Source organism: Podarcis raffonei, chromosome 5, assembly GCF_027172205.1.
Source record: "Podarcis raffonei isolate rPodRaf1 chromosome 5, rPodRaf1.pri, whole genome shotgun sequence".
Classification (NCBI taxonomy): domain Eukaryota; kingdom Metazoa; phylum Chordata; class Lepidosauria; order Squamata; family Lacertidae; genus Podarcis; species Podarcis raffonei.
In genome coordinates, this window is record NC_070606.1 from 4,587,335 (window position 1) to 4,612,075 (window position 24,741).

Consider the following 24,741-nt stretch of genomic DNA (forward strand, 5'->3'; position numbering starts at 1 on the left):
AATTCTTGTTTTCTCTCTGTTAATTCTATCTATAATTATGCTTTGTTTTTTGAAGTTTCCTACCTTGGATTAATGAAGATACACACAGGAAGGTGATGAAGGGAAGATGAAGGGCCCTGTGTGAGGGGCAGGGAGAGAGGATCTCCCAGGGTGGGAGGCTGGGGGAAGCTCCTCGGTGAGAGCTGGGAGGGTTCACTCTTCTACAGTATGTGTGGAATAAGGGTTAAGACAGGAGTCAGCAACCTAAGGCCCATGGGCTGGAAGCAGCCCACGGAGGTCGTTTGACCAGCCCCTGAGCCGCCCCCAAACAGAGCTGCCTGCTTGCGTGCTGCGCTAAACCGGCATAGCATGGGGACTTGCTTCTGCGGCACCGAAAATCACATCTACGCAGATGCTGAAAATCACAGGTGTGCACGCGCAGACGCCGAAAATTGCAGGTGCACGTGTGATCTGGCCCACACAGGGATCTCTGCGGGACCGATCTGGCCCAGGCAAGATAAACCTTGCTGACCCCTGGGGGTTAAGATATCATTGTGAGGGAGGGCTTTGTGTTTGTTTTCTCTTATTTCTCTTCTCTTCTCTTCTTCTTTATTTCCTTCCTTTGCTTATTCTTGCTTGTTTCCTGTTTATCTTCTTTAGACCAATTTGGCTATTATTGTATTTATGTGGAAACTCTTAATGAAACTTGATTTTAAAAAGATCTTCACACTTGATTTAGAGCATTTGATTTAATATCTGGAACTAAGGTTCTGAGAACCTTTCTAGGATCTTCTCTGTGATTTTTTTTAAAAAAAATATGGCTCATACAACTTTTTATTTTACTTTATACTTTTATTTTACTTTCACTTGATTAAATAAAAGAAGTAAAATTTAAGCAGATGTCTGGAAAACATTCCCTCACATATTTCTGGAACGTTAATCAACTTAATGTATCTAAATGGCCATGCATTTCACTAAAGAAACAAAAGTATTCATGACAAAGCACTGTATTCTGACAGATTTCCTTTCCAAAAGAGAACAAATTTCTTTCAGTATTCTGTATCCCATATAAACCGAATGTTGTTAATGCTGTGACAGAAAAGGTTTTGCTACACACAAGGCTCCAGGGAGAAGAACTGAATGGCAAAAAAATTGTTTACAGCCTAATTAACCTTATGTTAAAATGTATGAACAACTTTTACAGGTCAAATACAAAAGGACTGAATTTCTGCTAGCTCTTGGATGCTGCTTTATGTACCGAATGTCTGCCTCTCTGCTGTAAAGTAACCATTGGAATAATTTTCCTACAGAATGATAGTTGCTATGACAACCATAGCAAATTTTCCTTTTCTGAAACAGATGTCTCATTTAGTTGAAAATTAGAATGTGAAAAACCCATGGGAAAAATTAATTCAAACTTTAACAGAACACTGACTACAATATAATCTCTTATGGGTTAACCCCTTAACATCTCTTTGTACTCCTATGTAACCTTCAAATAAATTCTAATTAAACCAATTTAACCTCTTATAAATGACCTCTTTAGCTATAATTAGCACTTTAGTTTTCTCTGAAGTATTCATTTCTGCTACCATAATAACAGAAATAAGTGAGACTAAAAAAAAGTGGACAAGCGAATTTCAGACTAATTATTTATCAGTTTCTGGTTTTATTCAACTTCTGCTTTAAAAAGGGCCAGTGTCATTCAAATGGTGCTATTTAAATGGGACGCACCACATTTGTACATGTAATTTACTCTACATGGCTATAGTGCTTTCTGTGGATTTGATCTTTAAGTGACATGGAAATTGAGGGTTTACGCCCCTCAAATGACTTTAACAGTTGCAGAAATGAACAGGGCATGAACACAGGGAAAAAAGGTCCAGATGCAATCTGGTTGTGGTCTCATTTCTCAGAAAAGTACAATCAAGAATTTCACTATTTTGTTTCCATAAATTGGCCCAAGAACATGAAGTATTATTTTTTCTAGTTTAAATGCACTAGTTTATTACACTATAAGTGTAATAAAGAATCTATACCTGCCTTCATTCATGTAAGTTAAACAAGCCACTGACAGTAATGTAAGAATGCTCCCTTACATAAATTGGTGAGCAAAATATAAACAACAAAACACCCTTAGAGCTCAGTCTGGCGCATATACATGCAGAAGCAACCCCTGCTAAAGATAATCTCAGAAAAGTATGCATAGGATTGCAACCTTAGATTTCAACTTCCTACATTACTCGTAGAATGTAGATATTTTGTAATCTGGACAAATACACCATCTATTCTATATAAGAGGAAGACATTGCTGTAATTGTCCCAAAATTGGAAAAAAATGCCTTATAAAAACTGTTCTGGTGAACCCCTTCTTTCAGTTTATCAAACAATGTATTCTTGTAGTGGTCTATAGCTCATCAATAAATTGCATATTAAACTAAGGCTTTCACATTAAACTAAGAGACATTTATTGTTGTCATCATCCTATTATGCGGATGAAATAAAATTGTTTCAATCCTGCACACTCCATCATATTATTTCCAGTTACCCAGGTTCTAGATATATTGGTCATGATTCTCTGCATCTGACTGAAAGAAACTGGAGTTATAAACCAGCCTTTTGCACAGCTCCTATTCATCTAATGGGGCTTGTATGGAAGAACTTCCTTAACAATCTACTCAACCAAGTTCAATAACATCAGAGTAATATTTGGTTACAGATAGCTGCGGGATACTGTTATTTGTCCTGAAAGTGTCAACAAGCAATAATTCAAAAGGAAGCCCTAAAATGATTCAGAAACTTAGTGAACAAACAATATTAATCAGGGACGCCAAGACATTTTGGCACCTCCTGCTGCCCCGCCATAGCCAGGGAGGAAGGGTTGAGTGAAAGTCTACACCAGGAACAAGGAATTGGGGGGGAGACATCAGGATCTGCTGCCCCTGTGGATCCTGCCGTCTGAGGCGGTCACCTCTCGTTGTTTGATGGGTGGGCCAGTACTGATAATAGTACATTTTCACAAACATGCCTTATAGCAAGTCAGACCCTTGGATTCATCTAGCTCAGAACCTCCAACACTGATTGGACGCAGCCCTTCAGGGATTAGGCAGGAGTGTCTCCCAGCCCTACCTCTCCCCACTGGGGATTAAGCTTCAGTTCTTGATTATGCAAAGAGTGCTCTACTACTGAGCACCAGGGAAAGTTGAAGCCTTACACGCTATTTGGTGACATGTTGGTTGGCCTAATAAAAGTTATTGCCCTAATGTAGTTTTAAACTCCACAAAGGAGAAAGAGAAAGCAGAAGGAGGAGAAAGGCCCCCTCCCATCTCCAGGTGTTGATGCCTCCAGGTCGAGTGCAAAGTTACTGCAGAAAAAGTTAACCGTGTTGGCCAGCAGTCCTAGCCCCTTTTCTCACGAGAAGATATTCTGCTGGGGTCTCTGGGGTGTCTAGCAAGTGACTTAAAGGTAAAGGACCCCTGACAGTTAAGTCCAGTCGCAGACGACTCTGGGGTTGCAGAGCTCATCTCCCTTTACAGGCCGAGGGAGCTGGCGTTTATTCGCAGAGTTTTTCCGGGTCATGTGGCCAGCATAACTAAGCCGCTTCTGGTGCAATGGAACACCAAAACCAGAGTAGCGCACGGAAACACTGTTTATCTTCCCCGGCGGAACGGTACCTATTTATCTACTTGCACTTTTTGGCATGCTTTCAAACTGTTAGGTTGGCAGGAGCTGGGTCAGAGAAACGAGAGCTCACCCCATCACGGGGACTTGAACCGCCGACCTTCTGATCGGTAAGCCCAAGAGGCTCAGTGGTTTAGACCAGTGGTTTAGACCTTGGGCCTCCAGCTGTTTTTGGACTACAATTCCCATCATCCTTGACCACTGGTCTTGCTAGCGAGGGATGATGGGAGTTGTAGTCCAAAAACAGCTGGAGGCCCAAGGTTGGGGAACACTGGTTTAGACCACAGCGCCACCCACGTCCCTACTCACCCGCATCCCTACAGCAAGTGACTTACTCTGTCCCAAATTAAGCAAATGGGTCCCTGGGCCAGGAAAAGTATGAAGTGGCAGCAGAGGCTGACAGGGTCAATGTGAATAGGCACCTACTCTCTTCAGTTTCATTTGTAAGTATTCTAATAGCAGTACTCACTGTTTTACTCGAATATTCACAACATTCTTAACCATCTTTGTTTGCCCCAAAGGGTATGGCAGAACTCCATGTCGCATTTAAATTTCAATGAGGCACAGGTGAAGTTTCCAAGGGATTCTGTCTTAAATTAACATTTTTTAAATGAAAGGGAAAATGAGACACAGAAATCAAAATTTACTGGTACTTTTTTCTTTTCTTTTTTGCATTTCTGGTATTAGCTATTGTTTTTTTCTCCTTTTTCAAATTACACATGGAATCATTCACCTTTTGTTTAACAAGAGAATTCATGCATCTCTGACTGGAAAGAAGAAAGACTCGAGCTGTGACTAATGTGAAATGATTGTTTCTAAAAATTAATTTGTTATAAAACAATGGAAAATAAAACTAAGTAAGTTTTATCTCCATAACTAAGACAGACAAGATAGGAACACATAGAAAATAGTGTTAACAGAATGCTGAATATATACAATTGTGTTTCCTCCCCACCCACCCCAATTCTGCCAAAATTTAGTCTGATATGCAGGGAACAGCTGGCTGGGCCAGGGAGGTTATCAATGCCTCTTTACGAAAGGGGGTGGTCCCTGCCTGTTTGAAGGAGGCAGTGGTAAAACCACTCCTTAAGAAACCTTCCCAGGATTTGGAAAACCTAACTAACCACTGGCCATCTCCCTTTCCTGGGCAAGGTTCTGGAGCCGGTGGTCCCAGACCAGATCCAAGTACTTTTGGAATAAACTGATTTTCTGAATCCATTTCAATCGGGGTTTAGGCTTGGTTTTGGCACAGAAACTGCTTTGGTCGCCCTGTACGATGACCTCTGTCGAGAGACAAAGGAAACATGTCCCTGTTAATTCTTCTCGACCTCTCAGCAGTTTTCAATACCATCAACCATGATATTCTTCTGGACCGACTCTCTGAACTAGGGGTGGGTGGCACCGCTTTGCGGTAGTTCCAGTCCTACTTGGATGGTTGTTCCCAGAGGGTGTTACTTGGGGAATGCTTTTCAGCCCTGTGGAACCTTCAATGTGGGGTTCTGCAGGGCTCAATCCTATCCCCCCACATTGTTTAACATCTACATGAAACCACTGGGTGGGGTTATCCAGAGGTTTAGAGTACATTGTCAGCAGTATGCTGATGACATTCAGTTCTATTTCTCCTTTACATCTGCAGGTGAGACAGTAGAAGTGCTGGACCAGTGTCTTGCCTCAGTAAGGAACTTGATGAGAGCCAACAAACTGAAACATCACTCCGGATAAGACTAAGGCACTGTTAGTGGGTGGTTCCCAAGACCAGATGGGTGGGAGATCACTTGCTCTTGATAGGGTTACACTTCCTCTGAAGACCTCTGGGTATAGGGCGGTATATAAATTAAAAAGATGATGATGATGATGATGATGATGATGATGATGGAAGGAAACATTCAAGTTCTGAGGTAGGTGGGAATAAAAAGTCATATATTTAACATTAAGATACACACAGCAAAAAACCAACAACTCAATGATAGTTCAGCTTCAGCCAAATGTAAGGGACATTAGCCATGCGGCTATTACCTTTTGGTTCTCCAATTTGAGGTGAACTCTCTATTTTTCACCTCTTCAGATTTACACTCATAATTAAAATTGGTGTAAAAGCAATAAAAAGCAGTATTTTATTAGGGTCTTACCTAAGCACCTTATAACCTGGCCTAGTAAATTACCTCAAATTATGTATGACCAGGTCTCAGGGCATTCTTCAAGCACGTTAAATAATAAGAGCATGCAATTGGAAGATGGTGTTGAGTCTCTGCTTCACCAAGTTTGACATACTAACAGTAAGGCCTTCTGTCCTTGCCTCATCAGTGCTTGCTACACCTTAGGCTCCAGAAACCGGAACCCAGTACTTTGAATAAGAGAGCACACCCTCCTGCTTTAGATTTGTATACAGATTGAGAAAAGCTAAGAAGCTAAGGAACTTCTGATTCTTTGTCCACTACAGTCGTACCTTGGTTCTCAAATGCATTGATACTCATACGTTTTGGCTCCCAAATGCCAAAAACCCAGAAGTAAGTCTTCCAGGTTTCCAACGTTTCTTGGAAGCCGAACGTCCAACGCAGCTTCCGCTTGAGTGCAGGAAGCTCCTGCAGCCAATCGGAAGCCGTGCCTTGGTTTTTGAACATTTCAAAAGTCAAACGGATTTCCGGAACGAATTATGTTTGACAACCAAGGTACAACTGTATATATAAAATTCTTTGTATTGTTCTTTATAAACCCTAATAAAATTCATTTTTTAAAAAATAATACACAGATCACCTGGCCTAACTAAACTGTCTAGGTTTGCTGCTAAACTCTACTGTAGCATCCAGTGGCACTTGGATTATTGTTATCCGTCTTCAGAGGGGTGCATAACTAGAATCAGCAGAAAATCTATGCTCAGAAATTGTTCAATGGGACACACCAACTGGCCAAACAAATAGGTAATGAGCCAACCATAAGTATAGGGAAGGTCTGCACCAGCTGGTTTTCCTAGGGTAAGGACATCTTAGAAAGAGCTGTTGCAATTTGTTCCAGAGTACAGATGGTCTCTACCACCAGGTTTTGTTGTAGGAAACCAGTGTCTGTCCAGACATGAGATATAAGAAATACTGCCCCCTTCAGCTTGCTACTGGAATAGTAGTCTGGGATGCCTCTGTACAAGTCAAGCAAGTTCCACATTACTCTGAATAATGAAGGAGCATACAGCTGAATTCAGAAAAAACAACAGGCAGATTAAGTTGCTAAATATGGTATCCACATTAAAGGCTGTCCCAACATATGTGGGATATTGTGCATCTATATCACGTCCAGCTGCCCTTGTACATGTGCATTTCATTTACTCTAAAGATATATCTAGATTTGTCTGGCAGGGCAAAAAGCCCAGAATAAAATTTAAGATATTAACTGATGCAAAAGAAAGAGGGGGGTTTGCCCTGCCAGACTTAAAACTGTATTATGAATCAGCGGCTTTTTGCTGGCTGAAAGACTGGTTACTTCTTGAGAACACAGATATTTTGGACTTGGAAGGGTTCAATAACAGGTTTGGTTGGCATGCATATATATGGTACGACAAGGTAAAGACTCATAAAGGTTTCAAGAATCATATTGTTAGGAAAGCACTATATAATGTCTGGACTCGGTATAAAGACTTGCTGGAAAATAAAACCCCCAGGTGGTTGTCACCAATAGAAGCAAAGGAAGTGAAAAAACTTAATATGGAATCCAAATGGCCAAAATATTGGGAAATTATAGAACAAGAGGGGGGGAAAGTGAAATTACAGAGTTTTGAGAAACTGAAGTCTAAAGTAAGAGATTGGCTTCACTACTACCAGATAAATGAAGTATTCAAACAGGACAGGAAATTTGGCTTCCAGGTGGAAAGATCAAAATTAGAAACAGAATTGTTAGAACCCAATACTAAGAATTTGTCAAGAATGTACAACTTGCTGTTGAAATGGAATACACAGGATGAAACGGTTAAATCAGCTATGATTAAATGGGCACAGGATATTGGTCATGACATTATGTTTGCTGACTGGGAGCAGTTATGGACCACCGGTATAAAGTTTGCGGCATGTAATGCCTTAAGAGAGAATATTATGAAAATGATTTATAGGTGGTACATGACCCTAGTCAAGCTTGCAAAAATTTATCATTTGCCCAATAACAAATGCTGGAAATGTAATGAAACGGAAGGTACTTTCTATCACCTTTGGTGGACGTGCCCAAGGATTAAGGCCTTCTGGGAAATGATCTATAATGAAATTAAGAAGGTTCTTAAGTGTACCTTTCATAAGAAACCAGAGGCTTTTCTCCTGGGCATGGTAGGCCAATTGGTGTCAAGGAAAGATAGGACGTTTTTTATGTACGCTACAACAGCAGCAAGAGTTCTTTTAGCAAAGTATTGGAAGACACAAGAACTACCCACGCTTGAAGAGTGGCAGACGAAGGTGATTGACTATATGGGACTGGCTGAGATGACGGGCAGAATCCGTGACCAAGGAAAAGAGACGGTGGAAGAAGATTGGAAGAAATTTAAACTTTATCTTAAGAACTGCTGTAAAATTATTGAGTGTTAAAATGTCATGGGTAAGGCAAAGCAGATTTGCAGCGACAAATGATTGGGTAAGAGAAAAAGGTTAAAGAAAGTGAATTATAAGTAATTGAGATCAGGGGTTGCTGAAAAGTTTAAAATAGGGATGCAGAAAAGGGAGGCATGGGGAAGTCGTTGAAATTGGGTTTAAGAAAAAAAGGTTATGAAATTATACATGTTTATATGTTTGTTTGTTTTTGTATTGTAAGTTGCAATGTGTTATAATTTATGTTGGAAAATCAATAAAAAAATTTATATATAAAAAAACATTTACTCTAAAGGAACCACCCTGCTGTGTAGTCTGGCATCATTCTTCCACTCAGTTTTTATGGAGAATCCAGATGACGCTGTTGACAACCTGTTCCAGTTTTCTCCATTTAGCCTTCACCTCTTTGTCAAATCTTCTTGTGTACTTTTAAATATATAGTTTAAATACAATTGCAACATCAGACTATTAGGGGAAACAGATAAAGAGCTATTAAAGCTTTAGACGCAGTCATATAAGACGGATGGGAAACTTTTTGCCCTGAGAGTCATGTACAGCAAGTGGATGAGTATTTGGGAGCCACAAACCAATGGGCATAGCTAGAGGCAGCGGTGTCTGGTGCCTGGGCTATGTGGGAAGCTTGCATGTGGGGAGGGGAGGTTTAACCCTATTTGGCAGTGGTGGCAGCAAAGTTGCTAGAGGTACCAAAATATGTGGTGCCAGATATTTGATGTTATTTGATGAGAAGTGAGGTTACAGGGAAACAGGCAGAGGGCCTTCTCGGTGGTGGTGCCCACCCTGTGGAACGGTATTCCATCAGATGTCAAGGAGATAAGTAACTATACACCCTTTAGAAGATTATCTGAAGGCAGGGAAGTTTTTAATGTTTAATGTTTTATTTATGTTTTTGTATATGCTGGAAGCCACCCAGGGTGGCTGGGGCAACCAAGTCAGATGGGCAGGGTACAAATAATAACATTGCTATTATTATTATTATTATTATTATTATTATTATTATTATTATTATTATTATTGTTGTTGTTGTTGTTGATGGGTCACGGAGGAGCCCCACGAGGGCTACATGCAGGTTGTGGGCTGACCATGTGGCCCATAATGTCTATCCCCCATTTAAATACAACCATTTTTAAAAGCAGGAAGATTATAAACTCCTCTTTGAGTGACAGCAAAGCACTCATTTGTCATAGGAGCTCAAAGGGGGAGGAAATGGAAGAGGAAGGTAGTTGGAGGAGGGGAAACTACCATTATGAGCTTGGAAACAAAGGAAGATTTCACCTTGCAATAAAACTCTCAATGCCTGAGGAATGAAGTTATCACCCCTCTTTCATTGTCCATTCCAGGTCGTCCAACCACTGCCACAGTGTCCTTTCTCTTTGCAGGTGTCAGCAAAGGTTGCAAGGTTTTTAGCTGGGGCAATTAGAATAAGATCCACTATTTGACTACTGATTCAAAACCCTAAAGTGTATTTTATATAATTGACTTCTTATTTCTATTCTTTGTATTTCGTATTGTTTTATTGCTATGGCCGATGGCTGACGCAAATAAAGATTCATTCATTCTCACAGCAAAAACAGCATGAGCAGAAGCAAGCACCATTTTCCCTCAGCTGCCACAAGCTAGCCAGCTCTGAATAGTAGATGGGTGAAGCCTTGGCTGGAACACAGGTGGCTGAGACCCCTATTGCTTGGACTTGCGTGCTATTTTTCCCCCCTTTTAAAAATGGGTTTGCTAATGTGCAAATAAATACATTTTTAATATGGATGAAATATAAGTGCTCTATAACGTTGGTTAGTAGACAGTGTATAAATACTCCTAAATGAATAAATATTTCCCAGAAAAAGGGACCATTTTATCCTGGTTCTGGAGGTGGGGATCCCATCTCTGCAGCTCTGTTTATTCCTGAGTGTATGTACCAACACACACTCATGGCATCTCTCCATGAGTCACTGCTTTTTTTAGGTATACCCATGAAGAACAAAGGTTGGACTCCTCTAATGATGGCTTATTCACACTGTGTTATACTTTTGTGGTGTAAAAGAGTGAAGTGTGCCTTCAGCTGTAATTCAGAAAAGAACTGTGTCTGAACTACCAGGTTTAGGAAACACAGTCCAGTCTGAAACAAACAAAGCCAAGACCAAGCTATGTGTGAGACTCTTTGTAGAATGGGAATTTCCCTGGGTGAACAGGAATCCTGAAGATTAACCCCTGTGGCTTACATAATTTGATAAATTTCCACGAACTCCTGCTGGTGGGGGATAAATTTGAGAAGGGCAAAAGACTAAAGAAAGTAGGATATATGTGTAATAAACATATTTTAAAAATTTACAAGGAATGCCTAAATAAGATCCACTTTTCAATTTGATTTCTCACATAAGGCTTTCATTTTCCCCCCTTCCAAAATACCAAAAGTAATTAGACCATATGGACTAGCTGCTTGCCAACTTTTTTTTCTAATTCAAAGCAGGCTTCAGTTAAATAAGCAGAAAATAATAAACTGAAACATGTGTGTGTGTGTGTGTGCGTGCATATTATATGTCTAATATGTAGGCAAAAATTATTAAAAGCTGAAACTATCTCAGTAAAATAAAGAGGACAAAAAGCAGCTCTTCTGACTTTCTGCCTTCTGTTTATCTGGTTAACGACAAATTAAGTGCACTAAAACAATGGCACAAACATGATATTTCAGAAAAAGCTCTGCCATGCACCTTCTCATTTGTACACAATTTGTATATATGGGTGATATAGTAGTGAGCTGTTGGTTATTTCTACAGAGAAACCAAAATCTGGCCGTTTGGATTTGTTAAGTAAATGGGCAGTCTGCCTCACCCCATTGGACCAGAACTGTGGCCAGAAGAGAAGGGAGAATTCTACTCAGATTTAAAATTATTGGCTTTCTATCCTATACACATTTACCTGGGAGTAAGTCTCATTCTACACACATATTGGGATTTGAATCTGAGTAAACATGTGCAGAATTATACTGCACATCTGGAGCTAACCCATTAGTTTAAATGGCTCCAACCCAGCTGCATATGCCTATATACCACAGAAATGAATGGAACTTAAATATAAGTAATTGTACAGTGACTTTTGCCTTTATGGCAAGTAAATGGGGTTTATCCATGGATGCACAATGGCAAGATTGCCCCTTAAGAATGGACACCCTATTAAATTAAGAACAATTAGTAGCAGAAGTTTTTATTTTATAGCATAAACAAAAAACCCCACCTAAAACGTAAAAAAACCCCAGATGTTCCTCATAAAATTAAACTTTTAAGGAAACGAGGAAAAAGAAAAAGAAAAAGAAATGCTTTCGGGGATTGGTTTTTTAAAATTCCTGTGCTTTATGAACTGCTTAAAAATGAAGCAATTCCCCATAGAGAAATTACAGGTCTCTTATTTTGTAGGCCTTAAATTAAAAGACAGCTGAATGGAGTATACTTCTTAACTTACTCTGAAAATTCAATTATTTTCTCTTAAGTAACTGAAAACTGAACTACGTGTTATAATACATGCATGCAAGGATTAATACCCTTCAAAAATAAGCAAAGATTTTTGACTATGATTACGGTATAGCAAATAAAGATTTAAAATCATTGTGCTGAAGTAAGAAAATTCATACCACAATCATACAAGTAAAAGTCTGGTATACTTTTGAAATTATCCTGCATATATGACCATTATAATAAGCAAGGAAACAAACAATTAAATTTAACTGGATGCTCATCCTTGGTTGTGACTGAGGAGGAGCTTTTCATCCCATTTTTTGTACCTGCTGAGGAGACACATGCTATATCACATACTATAATCTGCCACTGTTTGTATTCTACTTCACGGTTGTTTTTTACACAAAGACCCATACATCATTAAAATGGTGCAAGTGCTTCATGCAAGTTTGGCATGGGTTCACCCACTGACCTTCTTCCTTGTCACTGCCCCAGCCTCCTTCAGTATTATTGTATTCACATTTTTGCATTGAATTTGTTCCATTTGTGCCAACAACAACAAAATGTACCTGTTCAGCCATACAGCGAACATTCTGTCTGCTAGTACAAGCTAAAATGCTGGATACTTTCCAGAAACATACAGTATTTGGGTACTTCACATTCCTAGAAACTAGATGCCATTTAATCCCATGCAAGCAAATACAACATATGGAAACCCTGAGAATGTGCAGGAAACATACATTGATTATTTCTGGGACAAAGGGCACACATATGCATCTCAGGAGCTCAGCCTACAAATGAGTAGGACCCTGGCAGAGACACATGCCCGACTGGCATGTTCTCTCCCTCCTGGTCGATCATTCAGGAGCTTCAAAAGCTTTCTTCTGCCGGAACATCACAGCAACCGATGCCAACAGACACCAGCGCTCTCTGGGATCCGCAGAGTTTGCGCAGTTGCATAACAGACCTCAGCAACTCAGCATTTTGGCTAATCTACTTTATTTACATATAAACACACATGGAGCACTGGAACATGGCACCCTCTCTCTCTAGCATTAGACAGCAAAGAGAAAAAACAAAGGACAATAGTCCCACTTCATGGAACACAGTAACACAAACATCCTGTCTCCGTCACTTCGCACTTTGTGGAGTCAAAATATACACTGTCATGTGATAGACAAAAATCCCATAACTGCAATCATGCAGCAGGAATTCCAACAATGCATGTACATCATCTGATGACTGAAGCCTCAAATGATGACTACTGTGAGTGAATATATCACCACTGTATTCCATGGACTGAGCTTTCATATCACATTCACAGTGCTTTTCAGTGGAATCGCCTCTAACATTCAGCTACTAGGCACAGTGTGTATAGTATGTGTCCCTTAAAGGAGAAGTGAAAAGCATAAAGGTCCACAATAGACACACCTCAAGACATCAGTTATTTTCCTTTCCATTTCCAAAATAGCCAAGTATTAAATAAATTATTGTAAGGCCCACGTGGTTGAAAAAAGTTATATGAAGTCTATACTTTTGCATTATATTGTTTAAAAGAGTGTGAAATGATAGCATTCACATTAAATGAAGTTTTAACTGTATGCTGCTTGAGTATAACACAATTACACAAACTGTGAATGGCACAGGACTGTTAGGTTGCTTCCACACTAGTCCCTTTCTCTGGAATTGTAATTCTTCATTCACTTATTAATTTATGGAGAATCTATATGACATTGTTGCAAAACCACTGCATGCTTGTTTTGTCTGAGATAGTCACCCATGTTTTTCCCCCAGACCTAGCCTGGCCTATACACAATCAGTGGGTAGACTAGTGCTGGGTAAATATTTGCGGTATACAGCTATGCAGTAAAAAGCCTTCAGTAATCTATAGCCATTATTAAGGGTGTGGTGTTCACAAAGTAGCAAATGCTGTGAGAACAGGGATGGTGCAAGCACGTATCTGTTTTCATCTGCGATTTGCTGGGAGTATGTTTGAGTCAGAGTTGAGAACGATACCTGAAAGGGTAATGAAGAGTTTTGAAGAGAAATGGTGGCTTCTAGAATGGAAAACCCAAGTAAGTACAACATTGGGAATAAAACGTCAATTCAATTGTAAAATTAGCAAAGATATATCATAATTGTGACAATATATGTTGTAAATGTAAAGAAAAGGAAGGAACTTTTTATCATATGTGGTGGACCTGTCCCAAGCTGAAAGACTTATGGGAAAAGATTTATAATGAATTGGGAAAAAATGTTGAAATATACATTTATAAAGAAACTAGAGGCCTTTCTTCTTGGAATTACAGGTTTGGAATTGCCCAAGAAAGATGTTAAATTATTTTTGTATGCCACAACTGTTGCTCGTATTTTGTTAGCTAAAAAGTGGAAAACCCAAGAATTACCAACAATAGAAGAATGGCAGATGAAGATGATGGATTTTTCGGTGCTAGCCGACCTAACCGGAAGAGTCCGCGACCAGAAGGAGGAGGAGTATCAGGAAGAGTGGAATAAATTTAATGATTATTTAGTTAAATTTGTTAAGTTAAACTAACTGAAAATAGCTTGCAGATACTTAATGGGCTTAGGATTTTATTTATGTTAAGTGATGAATTAATATGTTTAATTCCATAAGGTGAAGATCTAGGGATGTTAGTGTTTAAGTTAAATTTCATAAAAATTGGGATTTGGAAAACCTTTAAAAGGACATGCAATGAAATTCAACCAAGGGGAAGCGAGGAAGTCACTTAACAAAGTTAATAACTGTAATTTTCAATAAGGCTATGATTTATGTTTGTTTGTCTTGTGTGTTTGTTTGTTTATAATATTGTGAAAACTAATAAAAATTTTGGGGGGAAAATAAAAAAAAATGTCAGTTCAATGCTCTAATAAAAACGGTGCCTGTTGAATGCTAAAATAATTTTTTTTTAACATGCTGATCAATTCTGTATTTTAAAGAAAAGATTAAGCATCTGTCACATTTAACTTTAATTTACTGAACATCTGAAATAAAGTATCTTCTCTATGCTCCAAAGAATACTAAAACTTATCAAATTTAAGACATCAACCTCCCATCATATAGCAATATAGTGGTACCTCGGTTTTCGAACGCCTCCGTAGTCAAACGTTTCGGATCTCGAATGCCCAAAACCCAGAAGTAAATGCCTTGGTTTTTTAACATGCCTCGGAAATCAAACAGGAAACATGGCTTCTGCTTTGAGTTTTACGTATTAAGGCTTCCGTTTTGAGGCTTCAGCTTTCAGTTTTCAAACATTTTGGAACTTTAGCGGACTTTTTAGGCATGTAAGTTTAAAAGCTATATTCAGATTAATTCAACATTAATTTGAAGACAGAAATGCAATCCTGAATTTCTCAACATAGGAGTGGACACTAATATTTAAATAAGTTACATTTAATTAAATAAGTATTTTATTTCAATTGATATGCACTTTGACAATAATTAAAATCTGCACAGTGTCTGAGAAAAGACAGTGGTACCTCGAGTTAAGTACTTAATTCGTTCCGGAGGTCTGTTCTTAACCTGAAACTGTTCTTAAACTGAAGCACCACTTTAGCTAATGGGGCCTCCTGCTGCCGCCGCGCCACCAGAGCACAATTTCTGTTCTCATCCTGAAGCAAAGTTCTTAACCTGAGGCACTATTTCTGGGTTAGCGGAGTCTGTAACCTGAAGCCTATGTAACCTGAAGCATATGTAACCCGAGGTACCACTGTAAACCTATCAATCTTGATGTTGCATAGTATTTTACTTATGCATTGTATTTTATTTATGGAGAAACGTGAAAGAGAAACAATGAAAGAAGCTCTGAGAAGTATCATCAGTAGAAGAGGAATGAATGAAATAACTGGAATACGAGGTGACACTGTGGATTGGTAGTTGCTGTAAGTAATATAGAGATTGCAGTGGTCAGATTATCCTAACACAACTCAGGTTCAAACATTGTGTTTATGATCATGTGAATCATTCCAGCCAATCTGGAGTTCTAGATTCCATGAGCAATCCTGGTTCACAACCTGGTGATTAGTTATTGGATGTCAATTTCAGTGATCACAGGAACACTTTTTCAAATTCTGAGGTGGTGCTGCTGGTCGATAAATGTGATTAGCAAGCTCGCTAATTATACTGTATATGTGAAAGAGCACAGTAACAGCTGGGAAAACATAGGCAAAAGACCAGATGCCTTATTCAGATGTGCTCTTGTGCAACTGTTGGGATGATGTTTGTGCAACCCCATTAGAAAAGGAGTAATCACATCTATCAACTGGGAGGAGGAGTAAAGATCTGAATCCAGATTTCTTTGACAGCTTATTTGAACCTCATTTGTGCAATGGAATAATTGCACACTTTCCCTCATCAAATACCCTGTTCAGTCAGCAAATTTAGAAGAAACTCTACATCAATCTTATCAAGGAACAGAGTGTTCAATTGTTTTCTCACCTCTTAAAATATTATATTTGGTGAAAGCTCATTTCCTTCTGAGAAGAATGGATAGCACATAAGAAAAATGCAGGGTATATCTTTGCATCAACCCACCACATTATAATTCTGATCTTTTGAGGCTTTATGAATCAGAATCACTTTTGGAAAGCAACAATGAAACCATAGTTATATGGTGGAAAACTACAATCCTATATATGAAAACCTACAAGGGAACAATTTACTACTCCTTAACACATTGCCTAATGACTCATCCAAATCAGCCTCTGGAAAGAGGCAGCAATCTCCTTCATACAGTAAGAAGAGGCAGGTGTTTGAAAACCTCTTCCTAGCACTTGCCCTTTGCCTGGTAGTCCAGATGAGGATAAATCAAGAGGGGTAAGGAGCTTCCAGAAAACAATGACCTGAGTCTCGCATCTTACCCCATTCTTATTCCAAAGATTAAGTATTACTGATTAAGCAATATCTATTTGTTTGGGCAATGACAGCAATACACTGAACAGAACCTGTCAGGAGGAGGGAAGTCCAGTTCATTTAGCCATTTAGGCACAGCAGCTGCCACTAGAAAGGGCAAGGTTCTGCTTCAGCAGGATGTCTCTGCCATTTGTCGAAGTGTTTGCTATTGTATAACATCATCTACTGTTTCCGCAGTGCAGAATATATTATTTAAGAACACCACTACTTTTCCTTCCTTGTACCTGCAATGCAGGTCTTTTTTGCATCTACATCCATGATTCGATGTTTCGACTCTGAAGATACCAAGAAAGAGTCCAGAAATATTGTCAAAGGATAATTACTATGTTTACATTAGATTTACAAATTAGTAATAGGTGCCAAAAGTGGTATGCCACAGAAAAAAATACTATTGGGAATGGTAGTTATTTACTTCGTAATTTTAGAAGCCAATCTTAGTTTTTGTATTGGCTGTATGTATAACAGACACAAAATTAACTTGGAAGATCAAACTGAAAACAGCAGGTGGATAGGCAGAAAATACAAAACCATTTGGATATTGGAGATAAATGGGTGCATTTCAAGTGAAATGTGGTTTTAAATTTAGATAAATGCACAACAATCAGCAGGTGGGGAGGATTAACACCAATACAAGCATCAAGCTGGTGAATGCCAATTTTCATATAGAAAAAAATTGCAATATATTTCACAGTTTACTCACACTGTGAAAATTCACACTGAGGTATGTGCATTAGGTCTGACAACTTGTTTCCTATATACCAGACTTATGTGACTTGTAAAGAACAACAATATAGAACCGTAAACCAGACACCTCAGTATTTTCTTTAAAAGGTTAAAATTGAAACAAAGTTTACTGTGGGTTTATTGAACTTCCAATATAAGTATACACCTTATGCACACCCAGTATTCCCTGTATGCTGTACTAAAACTACCAAAATGGCAAAGAAAAAACTGCATTCTGCAACCTGTATAAATAAAACAATTTTTCCTGATTTCACCAGGGATGAGATAAGAAGTTTGGCAAGGCACCAAATACTACCTGAAGACCAATGGAAAATTTTATGTAACCACAATACTGGCTTCTAATATTTTACCAGATGTTTTGCAAATGCTTTCACTTCTATTTTAGCAGCCATATATTGCAGTACTAGAAATCTTATTGTTTTAAAACAGAAGTTGATCCCCCCAAAGCACATAATATTCTTCACATACAGTATTATCATATTCTGTACTTTTTTGCACTTCGAAGGAACTGTGGAATACACATCTTCTTTATGAAAAATTGGGACATTCCAATCCTACAGAACACATAGAAACAAAATCACCAAAAACAAAATCCACTTTGGTGAGGTTATCACCCAGCGGTTGTGAAAAACAATTAGGCTATGTAAACTGTATGAGCTGAAGAGCACTGTGATGTGCTCCTTACCAGAACTATGCCAAGTGCCAACGACTGCTGGACAGATCACCAATTCCACGATGGCTATGAAGATTACACCTCAGGACTGGTTTGATGAGAATGACAGTGAGACTGAATGCATGATTGACAAGAAAAGGAAGGCCTTTCAGATCTGGCAAAGAGATAGAAACTGTGCCACTAAGAAAAAACTCTATGCCAACGCTAAGGCTGAGGTTCAAAGAAGAACCAGAGAATGGAAAAACACCTGGTGGGTAAAAAAAGCTCAAGAGATCCAGCACTTAGCCGACACTCATAATGCACAGAGTTTCTTTAAAGCCACAAAGACTATCTATGGGCCAACAAATCATGGCTCAACAGACGGTACCACACTTCTTAAAGATAAAGAAGCTATTGCACTGCACTGGAAAGAACATTATCAGCATCTCCTTAAGCACAACTCCCCCATAGCTGCTGAGGTCTTCTCACAAATCCCACAAAAACAAATTAGAAATGAGCTTGCAGTATCTCCAAAACTGGGAGAGTTGTGTACAGCTATTAAGCAAATGAAAAACAACAAAGCCAGCGAACCTGATAAGATACCTGTCAAAGTCTTCAAAGTGGGTGGAATTGAACTTACACAACTTCACAAGCTAATCGAAAAAATCTGGGAGAGAGAGGAGATCCCAACAGACTTTAGGGATGCCAAAATTATCTCTTTTAAAAAAAGGTGAAAGAATGGATTGCAGAAGCTGTCAAGGTATCTCTTTATTAGCTGCAGCCAGCAAAATTCTTGCAAGGATCTTAGCAAACCGTCACCTCACAATATCCGAGGCTCCCCTTCCTGAATCCCCAAATGGTTTTAGACCTTCTAGGGGGACAGTGGACATGATTTTCACCACTTGAATGTTTCAAGTAAAATGCAGAGAGCAAAACCAACTCCTGTATATGGTGTTTATTGACCTTAGTAAATTGTAATGCCCTGTGGACTGTCCTTATGAAAATCGGTGTCCAGATAAATTTGTAAACATCCTTCAGCTCCTCCATGATAATATGACAGCAACAATCACAGATAACAATGGCTCTCAGTGAACCATTCACAGTGGGATCAGGTGATAAACAGGGTTGTGTTATCGTCCCAATTCTATTTATTATTTTCATCTCCATGATCCTACACATTGTTGAAGGAAACTCCCCACAGGAGTAGAAATCATATATTGAAGAGATGGAAAGCTCTTTAATCTGAGTAGGCTGAAAGCAAAGAGTAAGGTTACCATAACTTCCGTCATAGAGCTTAAGTATGCTGATAACAATGTAGTGTGTGCACACTCGGAAGATGACCTTCAAACCATCCAAAATATCTTTGCAGAAAAGCTTGGCCTATTGCTCAACATCCAAAAAACCAAAGTGCTGCACCAACAAGCACAAAACAACCTCTCTGCAGCACCACTAAACCAACTCAATGGTGTAACATTGGAAAATGTCAATCACTTCTGCTACCTGGGCAGTTATCTTTCCACAAGGGCCAACATTGATGCTAAAATCCAGCATCACCTGAGCACTGCAAGTGCAGCTTTCTCCAGATTGAAGGGCAGAGTGTTTGAGCACCAGGACATTTGCAGGGAAACCAAAATACTTGATTACAAAGCTATTGTACTACCAACCTTACTGCGTGCATGTGAAACATGGACCACTTATAAATGCCATCTCCAACTCCTTGAAAGATTCCATCAATAGTGTCTCTGAAAAATTTTACATATCACTTGGGAAGATAGGCGAACTAATGCCAGTGTACTGGAAGAAGCAAAGATCACTAGTGTCGAAGCAATGATTCTTAAACATCAGTTCTGTTGTACTGGTCATGTTGTTCGATGCCCAATTATCGTCTTCCAAAGCAACTACTCTATTCCCAACTTAAAAATGGAAAGTGTAATGCTGTTGGTCAACAAAAGAGGTTTAAAGACTCTCTCAATGCAAATCTTTAAAATTGTAGCACAAACACCGACAACATTTTCAGCATGTTTTCCATTCCATGTTTTCCATTCCACAACTAATACTGGCTTTGGAATGGGGATTTGCATCAGGGTGTCAACATAAAGGGAAGAGTTCGATATCCCTCCCTTTTCCACATTGGCTCTCCATAACCTGCAGCTGCTTTTAATCAAAAGAGTAAGACAAAAGTGATGATTTGGGGAGATGTCTTTCACATACATCTCTGGCATCATGCCAACTTTTGCTCCAAGAATAATATTTCACATTTCTGATGACATGGGCTGTAGACTATAAAGGCTTATGCTATAATAAATCTTTTGGTCTTAAAGGTGTCTGAAGACTCTTATTTGTTCATTGTAACTATCAGGGCTACCCGTCTCAAATTTCTTATGCAGCCATTGACTCACACCATAAAATGTTGGAATCAAACACAACTCTGCAGAATTTCATACAGGAGTTCTCCTCAGACCCATGAGCAAGCAATCATATATTTTTTTATGTCGCCTTTTGAAAGTTAAAACCATGCTCAAGGCAGCTTGCTCTCTCTCTATATATATACATACTGAACAATTTCCATATAAATAAGAAAGCTAAAATAGCAATACAAAAATTTGCTATCAATAACAGAAACAGCCTCCCACCACCATTGCAACAAAACATCCTAAACAACACCCCAGCCCAAGAGTTTGTTCAGTAGGCTCAACTTTTGTAGCTGGAATTAGTCAGGGCCCCGTCCTCCCAGGTCACGTGGGAATAGGCCTGCAATGAAGGGAGGTGGTCTTCCAGGACTTATAGCCAATAGGATGAGTTCCACATACTCCAAAGTAGCTCAACAGCGCCACCCGGAGCGTCCAGGATTTCTCACCTCCACTGTGAACCTGGATTAGTAGTTACAGTGGAATCTTGGTTCTCAAAGGGCTTAGTTGACGAACAAATTGGCTCCTGAACGGCGAAAACCCGGTGGTAAGTAAGTATTCCCATTTTCAAACGTTTTTCACAAGCTGAACATCTGATGTGGCTGTTGGCTATTGTTTCCAGGGCGCCTGTGCCAATCGGAAGCCGCACCTTGGCTTTCGAACATTTTGGGAGTCAAACTGACTTCCAGAACAGATTAAGTTCGAGAACCAAGGTTCCACTGTATTTCTGAACATACACCCTCAAGTTAAGCCTCTTTTCACAAAGATTAACTGGCCAGAACTGATTAGCTTTTTTTTACTTGTAGGTACCTATTAGTTAGAAGGGACGTGGGTGTTGCTGTGGTCTAAACCACTGAGCCCAAGGCTTGCCGATCAGAAGGTCGGTGGTTCGAATCCCTGCGACGGGGTGAGCACCCGTGGCTCGGTCCCTGCTCCTGCCAACCTAGCAGTTGGAAAGCATGTCAAAATGCAAGTAAATAAATAGGTACCGCTCTGGCGGGAAGGTAAACGGCGTTTCCATGCGCTGCTCTGGTTTGCCAGAAGCGGCTTAGTCATGCTGGCCACATGACCCGGAAGCTGTACCCCAGCTCCCTCGGCCAATAAAGCGAGATGAGTGCCGCAACCCCAGAGTCATCTGCGACTAGACCTAATGGTCAGGGGTCCCTTTACCTTTACCTATTAGTTTTTAATATTATTTATTCAATTCATATCCCTCCTGAAGGCACCCAGGGTGGCACCCATAATAACTAGGCTCAAAGTAAATTCCTGATTGGCCACAGAGACTGGTGCCATTACAGATAGAGCACATCTCGTGACTGGACAAAACATCAATCTTTTCCTGCTTCTTTTGCTCTCAGGCTCCCATAGACTTCAAACTGGGTTGAAGGGAGGAACCCTTGGCAGCAGGGTATAGAAGCTTCTCTGGCAGCTGATCAGTCCTTGGATATGGCAGGAGATTCACTGTGTCTGGTGGCAACCTATCATCATTCTTTTGTTTTTATAGGAGATCTTATATAAGATGGGGTCTGCCAGTAAGGAAAAGGCTTCCCTGCCTCTGATCAAAGCCCTATCTGAAAATAAAAAAATTTTTTCCTTCCAGTACCACCTTAAAGACCAACTAGGTTAGTTCTTGGTATGAGCTTTCGTGTGCATGCACACTTCTTCAGATGTATCTTCAGATGTATCTGAAGAAGTGTGCATGCACACGAAAGCTCATACCAAGAACTAACCTAGTTGGTCTTTAAGGTGCTACTGGAAGGAAAAAAAAAATTGTTTTGACTATGGCAGACCAACACGGCTACCTATCTGTAACTGGAACTATCTGAAAATGCCAGGGATTATTCTGGGTTTCAACACCTCTATCATGCCTCCTCTTGTATATGAGGGAAGGCAGAATATGTATATCCTTCCATGCTATACAGAGTTTTAATAAGGACCTGTATTCAAATATTTATAATCTGCTCCCTGATAAATTGAAGACACTTTTTAGTTGATTAAAAGTTCTTAATTCATCTAATTTATAAATCATTTAACTGTTGAAACCTTATTATAAAATATATGGAATGGTTTCTACAGTGCTTTTTTTCTAGAAAAAGAGGTGCAGGAACTCCCAAGAAAAAGAGGTGCACTGCTGCCCAGATCGCAGGAATCTACTGCATGTTGTCTCCAGCATGCAGCTAGGAGAGCCATTCCGGCAGCAACACTAAAAAGGTGCCGGAACGCAACAAAGGGGTGCCAGAATTCACCACACAGTAAGTTCTGGCTGTAAAAAAAAAAAACGGGTTTCCATTTTTTCTTGTTGTATAACCATCAAAATGAGAAGAATTTTAGAATTAATCAATTCTGTTAAGTTTTTAAATACTTACCAAGGGGAGCCATATATCCTGAAGCCCCTGACTGTCACTTCTGAATCTTGAAGGTATATGCAATTTGTTAAGAGAGACTGCACATTCTCATAGCTTTCTGGCTTCAGCTTGGATACAGAGGGAAAGTAGTAAAAGTCCTGCTTGATTAAGTCCGCCATGAACTCTTGGTCAAACGTCAGTTCATGATTGCCTGCTATCACAATCTTGTACTCATATGGTAGGCTGCCTAAATGGTAGGGAGAAAACACAACAAACCCATTTATTGTTACACTTATTTGTAAAAAAAAACCCCAAATGAAGTATGCATATTCAAATTATGCCACCGATGTTGCCAGTCATTCCAAAGGAAGTCCAAAGATGAAACTCATAGTGGTTATACCTAGGAAAGCAATATGGCTTGCACTTCTTCAAGTGCTTGGCAAGTCAAACCCTTTAAATATTTGCTTCTTGTGGGATAATAACCAAAGTGAAGTATTGTTCAGTGATTGTTGCACATTTGTAGAAATTTTACTTACCGTAATTAAAAGTTATAATTCATTGCAAATTAAAAGTTAATTTCAGTATTTCACAATAATAGCTGACAAATTTGTTTGTGTCATTACTAAAAGTATCAAACATGTTCAGGTTTTAAGTATCTTTTGCGTTGTTTAAATGCATGGCCATTATTTGACTAGTCAATTGATCAACTATTTATGATCCAACTTTGTTCCCCAAGCACTGTTCTCCTCATTTGAGTTCTGATACTAGAAGTGAGGTCAACTACACAAAATGCACCTGGAAGGTAAAAAACAGGTGTGGAGAAAGTTCAGCACCTCTTACTCAGGTACATATTTTGCTACTGAAATACCTGCTCCTAGTGTGTTTATGACATTTCCGTACTTAAACACACAAAACTCATCTATCACATCTCACGTGGCCCTAACTGTCAATATACATTAGTATAGTACTTCGGTAAATATCCATTCTTACCCACTTCCCCCCTAGACACCTATTTTTCCATCCAAGCTAAAATGGATCCCCCTACCCTGATATCCTATCAAAATTACTCATCTACATGAATATTTATTTTGAAATGATAGCTAACAAATCTAGCTTTAATATAACATGGACATATGTATTTTAAAAAATAAAAAAGCCCACTCTCTTTCATCTCTATTCTTTACTGCACATCAGGATTTTCTGCCCTTATGATAAAATTAGATTTATTCAAAACTCTTCTTGAAATTGAAGATATAATTTAAATTGCAGTTTGAAAAGACTTGTCTCCTTTTCATATATATGTTGACACCAACATGAGCTGCTAATATCACACAAGTGCTATAGCTGTTAACAAGCTTCAAACTAGTATCCTTATAAAATATAGAAGAAAATTCAATACAGTAGTACCTCAGGTTACATATGCTTGAGGTTACATATGCTTCAGGTTACAGACTCCACTAACCCAGAAATATTACTTCAGGTTAAGAACTTTGCTTCAGGATGAGAACAGAAATCGTGCAGCAGCGGCGCAGCGGCAGCAGCAGGAGGCCCCATTAGCTAAAGTGGTGCTTCAGGTTAAGAACAGTTTCAGGTTAAGAACGGACCTCCAGAATGAATTAAGTACGTAACCAGCTCATCTAAACCTACTAAATCTACTAAACTAAAACCTGTAAGCTGGATATAGTTGTTGCTTCAAATAATGTATTTATGTCATGCTGCTGTCTATGGATGTTACTTAAGCAAATTATCAAATTACTTTAAATGTACAGTAACATTTATCATAGAGGTAGCTGCATTGTTGTGGTTATAGGTCCGTCAGCTGTTCAATTAACAACTCTATTTTTGATGAGTTTGCAGCACAGCTTTTTTCAAGCTTTTCCATACCTATTGGCAAGTCAGTAAGCCTTACATTACAGAAAATGACCTGATTATTTTCCCCAAACTAAATATTAGGCCATAATATTATAAATATTTATGCTTGC

At 39.1% G+C, this 24,741-nt stretch overlaps 1 protein-coding gene across 4 annotated transcripts in view; it reads right to left on the reverse strand.

Annotated features, from left to right (window-relative positions):
* MPPED1 (metallophosphoesterase domain containing 1) overlaps positions 1-24,741 on the reverse strand; it is a 79,305-nt gene that overhangs the window by 21,084 nt on the left and 33,480 nt on the right. For all 4 annotated transcript variants that reach the window (XM_053387659.1, XM_053387662.1, XM_053387660.1 and 1 more), the window contains exon 5: positions 22,781-23,006. In XM_053387659.1, the coding sequence (XP_053243634.1) occupies positions 22,781-23,006 (226 nt within the window). The remainder of the gene's footprint in view (positions 1-22,780; positions 23,007-24,741) is intronic.